We start from the raw sequence: 10536 nt of genomic DNA, 5'->3' as shown, positions 1-10536 counted from the left end.
TTTTTGCCGTCTAAAACATGAAAACCAAGTACACGATGGACGGACCCTGGCCGGGCGCCTTTTAGGTCTGTGCTTGGCAACTATGGCACTCGGATGCTACCAAAAGAAAAGAAAAACCCTAGCACTCCGGATATAACGGCTGATGGATCGGCGGAATCATAACAGCCAATTCGAACTCGCATCGGCGATCAAGGGTGACATGAGGACATCCGCGGACGTCTTGGCGGCCATCCTGCTGTGGCTCCCTCCCAGCTCCCGGCGGCTGGCCCGCCTGGTCTGCCCGCGATGGCGCGACGTTGTAGACACGCGCACGACGGAGATGCAGAGCCGCGCCAAGCCTCTCGTAGTTACGGACGCGGGCTCCGCGCACGTCGTGGACGATCTATCAACAGGGTACCATAGAGTTCTGTGGAATGGCATCCCTAGGGATCTCCCCCACGAACGCAGGAACGTCATCGTCGGCACCTGCAATGGCCTGATATGCCTGTGCGACAACCGGAAGGTCGACGGCGCCATCACTGTGATTAACCCGGTCACCGGCGAAAAGCTGTCTCTCCCGCCGCTGCTATCCACCACTGGCTCCCCAGGGAGCGGCTACATCGTAGGCTGGCACGAGGAGTATGGCTTCGGGTACCACCCAACGACTGGACGGCACAAGGTCGTGCATGTGGCGGCCTACGATAGGAAGGGAAACTCTCATCAAGTGAAGGTGTTCACTTTGGGGGAGTCGTCATGGAGGGACGTTGCCACGGGCTCTGTCCCGAGATGCCAATACAGTGCCGGCATTGTCGGCGTCAACGGCACCATGTATTGGGCTGCGAAGCGCGGAAGGAAGCTCATGGCACTGGACCTCGACCATGAGAGTCTCTCTTTCATCAAGTCGCTACTTGATGTGTCGCCTGGAAGCTGGAACCTGACGGAGGTGCGGGGGAGGTTGGGGGTGGTGTTTTACTCGTTTCCTCATCAGTGTGAGGTATGTACGTGTTTAGAGGATTTTACACATAGGATCCGTCTACATCTAGGTCCACACCTTTGTTCACTTAAGTCTCAGTTTGTTCACAAACAGTAAAATTTTAGTTCAGCGAGAAGCGCAATTTTCCATCTAGTTACACTTTTCTTTAAAAGGGTGTGTAGGTTCGATGTACTACTATTTACTTTTTTTGGGAAAAAGAAGGTTATCCCCTGGCCTCTACATCTGAACGATGCATGCAGTTACTAGTTCCATCCCAAATTATAAGACGTCTTTTAGGCTATTTTGGCCTACCAAAACATCTTGTAATTTGGGACAGAGGAAGTAATATTTATAATACCAAATTAAAAATCACACTTCTCTATATTGATCAAGACTTGAGAAAAATCTCAATCGACTTGAATCAAATTAGCAAAATCGATACACTTATTCACCTGTGTAATTGTTTTTCCGACAGATATAACACATGACATTGCTCTTAATTTCTGCACAATATATAGCCACATGAAAGTATTGCATCTTTAAATCAGTTTGAGTTGCATCTGCAGGTTTGGGTTCTAGAGGGTGCAGCGACAGTGAGAGAACACACATGGAGCCGTTGGTACATCGTGAGAAGGGACATCTCATCGCCGAGGACCTGGCAGCTCACAAGGCCACACTTTGCTCACAGGGAGTACCTCCTCACAGAGGAATTGTATGATGGTTGCGGAGGGCCACGTAAATGTCGTGTATAAACACAAGCCCAACAGCGATAGCGGCATGGTGGAGATCAGTGAGACGAGTCCGGGAACAAGAGTCCTCACTATAAAAGCTGCCTTGCCCAACCATTGTCAGACGTTTGCCTATGTGGAGACCACGGAGCCGCTAAGTGTTTACAAGTGTTGTTCTTAAAAGGTAGCACAATCAGTATCGTTCCACATACGGTTTTTGTCACTTCAAAATGCTAAGATTTTTTATAATACACTCAAATCAATATATGTGTCGCCCATTTTTGAGGATTCTTATCGTCAACTAATTTGATTGAGTCAGACATGACCAAATATCCTAGATTGATAAGTGTTGTTGTCTTTCAGGTTGTAACTATGTTCATGCAAGCAGCCACGCCCTTTGCCCCGCCCAGTCAATTGCGGTCTTGTGTAGACCTGTTTTTTCCTGCTTTGTAAACTTTCCATCTTTGAGATCTATATTCTTTGTAACTTTTCATTTTCGACACTTTTAGAAATTTGGTTTTGACCTTCAAAAAAAAAATCTTGAACCAGTTTTCAGGACTTAGTTTTGTTGAATGGTTTACACTTTTGAAAACTTAACATTCAGAATTCACACTTCCAAAAATTTGAAAGTATCATTTGAACTCCTAAAATTTTAGAACTTCCACTAGAAAAAAACGGCCACGTGTGCATGAGCCCCACCAGGAGGAAGAGGAGAGATGAGAGAGAAGGGGAAAACATGTGTGGCCCCCACATTTGACAACCAGTATTGTCAACATTGTCACAAAAAGAACAAGTAGGGTTATCCAAGAAACTAATTAATGGAGTGCTTTTTTACGTGATTAGCGAGGTACATATTTTTGTGTGTAGCGCCTGCTTCGAAGTGAAGAGAAGAACTTTATCGGTCGATCGGTCGAGGATTTGCGGGAGATGAGAAGCGCACTTGAACAGAAGCAGATCGATCTAGGGTTCTACCTCTGGAGAAGTTGCGCTGAGAATGGGCGCGCTCCACCAAAAACAGGCCACGTTCTCTCATCAAAAGAAAGAAAGAAACAGGCCACGTTTTTTGTTCTGTTTTTTAGGGGGGAAACAGGCCACGTTTTGTTGAGCGATGCGCTGGGTCTCGCAAATGGGCTGGCCCATTCGCTCTGGCTCACTGCGTGTTACTGGTTTTTTTTTATTATTAGGTTTTTCTCAAAAAAATAGTAGGTTCTCCTGAAAAATAAATGTTTATTGGCATCTCCTCTTCTTCAGTAAGGAAAAGTCTATGTTTCACTCCTCGCCACCAAAATCAGAAAATGTAGCTGCCGGCGGTGCCTGATGTTTTATTTCACTTTAGCAGCTGAACCTCGTAACTTACCCATGCGTGCGCGCGTGTTCAAAAAATTTCCACTAAGCAATCTTTACTGCTGGTTCAACATGGGAAGAAAACCACAATCTTTACTCATTTGTAGTTCCCCTCGATAATAAAATGTAAGGTATTTTTTAAGCCATATGCAAAACCAAAAAAAACCCTTGCATTTTGGTACATAGGTGCTTACCGACATGGCAGAACAGCTAAAGACAGATCGGAATAAGAACCGGCGTCATGCTGCCTATTTTGCAGCCACAGCGAAATAGAGAACAACTGCGCCGCAAAGGGACGTCAAAGACAACATCTAGACCACAAACTAGCCAAATTTGCAAAAGCCGGCATGCAATCGGTTGCAAGACGCAAAATACCATCGCTAGCTCGTTTGTTTCTTCTACTTTACACGACAATCTCTAGGGCAACAACATCTAAGAGCTTGCAAATTAAGAGGCTGAGTTGGTTTTGGAAACCAGAGCAGACAGATACATGGTTATCTGCTCCCAGTCTGATACATCCCATCCATCATGAGATAAATCTTGCACCCAACAGATAGCACAGCCACCGACTTGGCCGCAATCAGTCGGTCTTCATTGCCTCCGCATGATAGGATTCCAGGTCTTTGTCCAGGTCATCTGCGCTTTTCTCTGCCCCCTTCCTGCCCCGACCGCGGCCCCGGCCCCGGAACTGACCGCGGCCCCTGCCTCGGCCCTGGAACTGAGCCTGTGACGGAGCATAGCCCCTGCCTCCGCCTCGTCCCGCTTGGAAAGCACCACGTCCAGCTTGGAATGCACCACGATTCAACCTGGTGGTAGGATTACTGGAACGGCAGATTGAGAGTGAGAAAATTTAAAAAGATTAAAACCAAACACAACAATTCCTGTCTGTTTTGAGGGCATCAACTCAAAGAAACAACATGACTAAAATAGATACATACATCTGAAATAGCAATTTGTCCAATGGCACGGGCAACATGGCTGCTTCATGCTAGAAATTTAGTAACATGCATGATCTGAACCTTTTGTGTCATGTTTTTTTTCTTGAAAGAAAGAAAATGCTCACTAATCACAGTTGATCACGCAAGTTGAGAGCAGAATGTGTCAAAAGAAATTTATTCATAGGTCCTAGTATTGCTGGTAATAAACAGCTAACAATACAAACAACGACACAAGGATAAACTACACGAGCCAAATAATTGCTAGTAACAGACTGAATTGCCACATTAAAAGTCATCAAAATCATTAGAAGCTTTACCTCAAAGGCCTAGTGCTGGAACCACCACCACGCCGACCCGTTTCAGGCCTGAAATGTAACATTTGTTCAGATACAACAAAATAGTGTGGATATATGACCACATACACACACCAAAAATACTGCTAACTAAAAAAATATGTAAAAACATAGTTAACAACCGTTTGTAATGCAGGAGTTTAACAGGAAACAGTTCAAGTCCGATAGGATTCAATAAAAAATCTCATATTCCAAACAGGCTCTTACAACTTGGATCTGCTTACTGGCAAATGATTTACACTTGTGGTAATCGAACTTCAGTAAATTTGACAACTACATGACTAAAATGCAGAAGTTGCTGATCAGACAAATAGAAGATGGCAGATTAGCATGAAATTGGTTGACAAACAAAAAAAGGAGAGGGGGGTTTCCACTGTGGGCAAGCAATTAGTGTTAAAAACATTGGACAAAGAAACAATGCATTGGCATAGGCTGAGGCTGAGGCAGAGCGGTGATCCAGCTGATGTTTTAAGTTACATACTAGAAGAGAAAACCAGCAAAAGTTCAGGCAACATAAGAACATCACTGAACTCGTCAAAGCAAAATATCCAACACGCCCATCGAACACACTTCTGGTGGCAGATGTATAGAACATTGAAAAAAAATCATGAATGGTGAATTAGGCAAATTTGAAATTTTCACTCACGTCATAACAACCGTTCTCGTAGCTCTACCATTAGATGCCCCGACAACATTTATACGAGGTGTCATAGACAAACCCAGGTCACTTCCAATGACCTCAATCTTCATAGATTTTCCATCAAGCAGAACATTATTATAACGTTTCAATGCAGCAATTGCATCACTCCTCCTTGTAAATACCACCTCCGCTGTGCCCTTCAAAAAATAAAAATAAAAATAAAATAGTGAGTACAAAATGTTTCTAGATAAATAATAAATACAAACAAGTATTCAAGTAAACTTAATCTAAAACTATAAACTTATTGTCTTCACTAGCTAAAAAGATAAGGTATAGGCATGCATTCAACCATCTTTTGCACCCAAGGTAAAAATACGAGAAGAAACTAGCTAAATACTAGACCTATATTTCCTCTTCTATGTTAAGTCTCCCTCGTTAAAAGACGCACACCAATACAAGTGATGTCCAATAACAACAGCTACAAAGTAGGCTTTTAACTAAAAAAATAGAATAAGGATATGCAAACAAGAACTAATCCCAGCGGGGCGTTTACCTCGCCAACACTTAGATCCAGCTCTACCCAAATTTCTTTGGTTCACCCCAACATTACCCACTTGTTTGACTTGCCCTTTCCTTATCCAAATGATACCAAATGCAAGATAATAGATTTTCTAACAAGTTGTCATCGCTAACATATAATTAAGCTGTGAATATATATTCATCTAGAGCAAACAGAAACTGCTGAAGGGACAACGCAAAAAGGTTTCAATATCCTCTGAAAGCAACTCAACATATATGTATCATTTTTACTCTCCATATAGTATTAAAATGGTGAACTTTTCATTCAAGGTGAAGTAAAAAAAAATAAGTCACTTTGAGTTTTCATATAGAACATATGATGCATAGAAATTTCTTAAAAAGTATGCTAAATATGCTCAAGACTTCAAGCTGAAATGCCAAAAGAGTTACGAACATTTTGGCGACCATAACCATCAAAGTGAACAGCAAAGCGTTTCAAATGACCAACTTCTGAAAACAGCTCCTGAAAGGCAAATTAAAAATAGGTTAGTGTAATAGTTAATATATAGCAATCTAGGACTGGTAAATTCAGGCTGTCTACTTGCTTCACCAACCTTTATATCCTCATTGGAAACACGATAGTCCAAGTTTGAAATGTACAATTTTGTACCAGTTTCGATTCCACTAGCCGCCATACTATCACTAAATAGATCAGGTCTCCAGGTCATGTCTTTGGTTCTGCTAAAAGACTGCAAAATGCCAAATGACCAGCATGTGAGGAAACATGTCTGTCATAGAAGAAGGCCACCTCAAACTTTTGAGATGATCATGATAACTATTAGGAACCACTTGGAATATGCATCAACCATTGTGTAGCAACAAGCTACTGAAGAACAGCCAAGCTATGAAATACTGCATAAAGCTAATGATTGAGAGGAAAAGAGTTCCAACAATATCACATATTTCGAAAGCCAAATATATAAATGGCTTAAGCTCTTCCTCAGGAGACAGCCCAGAAGCACACCACTGGAGTACAGTCCAGAACTCTCTGAGGAGCAGCACATTGCAGTTCCAATAACCATTAGTGTCTCATGTACCATACACATCGAATCATGGAACTCCATAAAGTTTCAAACATAGCAACAAGATCAGCAGAGACTCTTGCTTCAGTGCCACATTACCCAGACACATAAAATTGCAAGGATTGCATGAATTTTCTTTTTCATGTATTTCCCCCTTCATGTGTTTGATGAACAGGTGGTATCCTTCAAAGTATCCGTTAGATGTATTCATCACAGTTACTTCTGTCACCCATAAATGAAAGCTTGGCGGTGCTCTACCCAACAAAGTATTCATCAGAATACCAAAGTTAATTCTGCCCCTCCACATGATCAATGAGATGCTCTAGCCAACAAAGGCCCCATTAACAGTAAACAACACTGTTACTACTGCTCCTCCATATAAAGATCTCAGGGATGCTCTCCACTCTCATCATTCAGTTTTCTACTTTATTCAGGAATCTGACCATGAACAAAAATGAAGTGACAGGTTTGGCCTTGCCTTAGCAATAATGCGTGCAGATGGTCGAGCGTTAATCCCAAGTGGTCCTCGAGGAGGAAACCCTGATCTCCCACGCATGGCATATCCACCTCGTCCTCCTCCTTGAAAACGCTCACTACCCCTATCTCCACCTCTTCTTGCATAAAATGACATCCTGAGTTGTTTCAGTCTACAGCAGATAAGACAAGTCTTGAACAATACAATGACAATCTGCAAAACAGATAATAGCTTCAAGAGTTAGAGATGAACATTGCTCTATAATCCAAACCCATAAGAAACTAAACAAGCATGTAAGTTGTAACAGAAGATGAATTTACAATGCTGCCAACTGTAAGGGGGGAAATGCAGATAACATGCCTGCTCCATTAAAATACATCCATATGTATACATAAATAACAAAAGTAAAACTTATCAAGCAGCAAATGCAAATAAAAAAAGGACAACAAGCAGAAAATGCAAATAAGAGAAGGCAAACAAGTAGCAAATGCAGTTATTAAAACAAGAATAAAGAAAGCGTTGGGCGTTAATTTTGCATTTTGCCACCGCCTAGTGCTTATATCGCCTAAGTGCACGCCTACACGATTAAGCGCTAGGCATTTTGTTGTCCCCAAGCACCTAGGCACACTTAAGCGCACGCCTAGGAGCATTTTTTTATACTGATAAAAAAAAGAACGACCTGCATCAAAAGGATTATACTAATCGTAATAAATACTTCGGTAGAAAGATCCAATCCAAAGAAATCTCCAGAGTTTGGTGCCAATCATAAACAAATGATAGCCAACCTGGCACTATCAAGACAATGCACTAATGAATTATTCATGCATCTTAGTATCTTTACTAATAATACTATTCCAATGTTTACAGAGGAAAACATTTGTTTACAGAGGGAGTATACTATTTACAACTTACTACAACATTAAATCTGGTAGGATTTCTAAAGCTATCACAGATTTCTGTAGGCAGGGTTAGATCACACTGTGCATAAGCAATGCTTGGAAAGAACTTGTGAGCAGATAATTCCCCGGTCAGGACACACTATTTGGGAATCACCATTTTTGAGTATCCAGGAAAAACGAATTCAACCCACCAACAGCGTGTCCAAACTGACAAGAACCAGGAGGTTGTACACAAATGTCTTAACTGTAGATCCTAACCCTGACTCCAGGGTTCCGGTGTCGGCGTCAGTGTGCGTGGGTTTGTAACCGATCTGAATTATCAATGAAGAAATAAGTTATCAGTGTCCTCCTCTCTGTCATCTTCCTCCCAAATCTTCTCTCTTCTGACCCCTGCTGTTCTTCGCCAGATCCGCTACACCAAACCCAATCAAATCATAGGCTAGGCCATGACATACATCAATCCCCTCCTATCTGCATCTAGAATTTAACCCACGAGCGCACAGGCATAAGCGGATGCTGCGGCTCAGTGGCAAGCTACTGCACAACCCAGCAAGCCACGAATTGCAACCTAAATCCGCCGCACTCCCTCGCCCAGCAATGTTCGAACTGTCAATCCCAGCGGACACTGCCCGACCAAAGCGGATCGAACAAGGAAACAACACGAGCACCGGGTGAGTCGAGCTAGGGGGCTGGGGTTTCGCTCGAATCAAAACCCTAGCTAGACCCTCGTCCAGTGGCGGCGGACGGAAGAAAATTAGAGGTTGCGCGGACGGGTATGGCCTGTACGCACCTGTGCTGCCGCCGACGCTTGTGCCGCACCGGTGCTGCTGCCGCCGTCGCCGTCAACCGTCGCCGCTGCTGCCTGGCGGCGCTGGCTGTCTCTTGGGGAGTCGGGAGGAATTGGTCTCTCTGTTCGCTCGTCAGCTCCAGGCTGAAGCTAGCGTTGGTCCAGTCCAGCCACGGTCAGCTCACGGCCCAAATAATATCGGCCTACCGGGCCCTTCCTGCCACGGTGCAACCCATTTTCCGGGGATGGTTTCTTCGAAATCACTATTATTAAGGGTACCGTGTTTCTCAAAAAAAAACTACGTATTATTAAGGGTACCTCTGGTAAAGGTCACTCACACCTTGTATAGCATTTTTTTTCTAAATGCGGTACAATTAAGTCACTCATATACATGAGCATACACTCACCCCTACGAACGCCTGCACACACACTTCTCTAGCGTTGACAAATGGCACATCATAGGTGAGACACTTATTGCCTTCTCTTAAACGGCATGCCCGAATCACAATTTGTTGTCATCATTGTGTTTTGGCGTTTAGATCTTTGAAACTAAATCCCATATTAATAAATTTGGATGATTTTTTCCGAAAATAGAAGCAAAAAATGGAACCCAGAAAAGCACGAAAACAGGGCGAAACAAAATTGAATAGAAACTAAAACAAGAAACCGGAAGCACAACCATGCTCCACACGAAAACAAATTTTGTGTTTTTTTTACTTTTCTGAAAACACAATTATGCTTCACCGTGAAGCACAACTGTGTTTTTCACTTTCGAGAAGCACAACTTTCTGAGCACAGCTGTGCTTTTTTCACTTTTCGAGAAGTACATGTGAGATTTGTCGTGTAGCATAGCTATGCTATGCCTTTCACTTTTCAAGAAGCATAGTTTGAAGCACAACTGTCCGCTACAGGAAGCCCTAGAGGGTACCCGTTGATTAGTTGCCTCAGATTTCTTTCTTGGTAGTTTTTGATGTACTGGACTAGATTCTTTTCCTCCTTCGAGAGGTATTCATCAAGGAAATCAGAGAAGTTCTAAACTTGTATTCCAATGCCTCGGATCAAAGAGTAAATTTGGAGAAATTTTCTGTATTCTTTAGCAAGGGTTGTCCCAATGACTTGAAGGCTGAAGTGAAGCAAGTTTTAGAGGTACAATCAGTAGCACTTATTGAATAAAAAATACCTCGATATGCCTACAGAGGTGTGAAGATCGAAGAATGGTGTATTCAGGTATGTGAAGGATCGATTGTGGAAAAGAATAAAAGGGTGATTGAACAATTATTTTTTGTGCCTGGAAAGGGGGTTCTTACAAAAATCAGTAGCACAAGCTTTGCCCACATAAGCTATGGGGTGCTTCAAACTTCCTAGGGGGCTTGTGTGAACACACTGACTCCGAGTTGAGAAAGTTTTGGTGGGGAACCAAGGAAGGTAAAAGGAAAACAACTTGGATTTCACGGAAGGAAACCAAAGTATTTGGGAGGAATGTGGTTTAGGAAAATTGAGTTGTTTAACTTGGCGTTATTGGCAAACAAGGATGGAGAATTCTTCAGGAAATCAAATTATCTAAAAGCTCAGATCCTTAAGGTTGCATATTTTTCCAATACGAATTTCTTGAATCCATAATTGGGGCTGCGACCATCATAGATTTGGAGATCAATCCTAGATGGAAGAGATATCTTGAAACAAAGACTAATAAAGGAGAATTGGGGGAGAGAGAAACCACTCACATCTAGAACGACAATTGGTTACTAAGGGATAACATGATGAGGCCTTTTGCACTAGTAAAAGAGGATTGCCCAACTAGGGTATGTGAATTAACTCA

At 42.7% G+C, this 10536-nt stretch overlaps 1 protein-coding gene across 1 annotated transcript; it reads right to left on the bottom strand.

Moving 5' to 3' along the window:
• Positions 1–3251: 3251 nt before the first annotated feature.
• On the bottom strand, positions 3252–8890 carry LOC123187182 (THO complex subunit 4D). Its single transcript, XM_044598972.1, has 7 exons — positions 8721–8890; positions 7035–7244; positions 6089–6223; positions 5929–5997; positions 4962–5152; positions 4280–4327; positions 3252–3845 (listed from the first exon to the last, which is right to left on the bottom strand). The coding sequence occupies exons 2-7, from the start codon at positions 7185–7187 to the stop codon at positions 3605–3607; spliced, it is 837 nt and encodes a 278-aa protein (XP_044454907.1). The 5' UTR covers positions 7188–7244; positions 8721–8890; the 3' UTR covers positions 3252–3604.
• Positions 8891–10536: the final 1646 nt, after the last annotated feature.

Source organism: Triticum aestivum, chromosome 2A (genome assembly GCF_018294505.1).
Source record: "Triticum aestivum cultivar Chinese Spring chromosome 2A, IWGSC CS RefSeq v2.1, whole genome shotgun sequence".
NCBI classification, from domain to species: domain Eukaryota; kingdom Viridiplantae; phylum Streptophyta; class Magnoliopsida; order Poales; family Poaceae; genus Triticum; species Triticum aestivum.
This window is presented reverse-complemented; position numbering and strand designations above follow the sequence as displayed.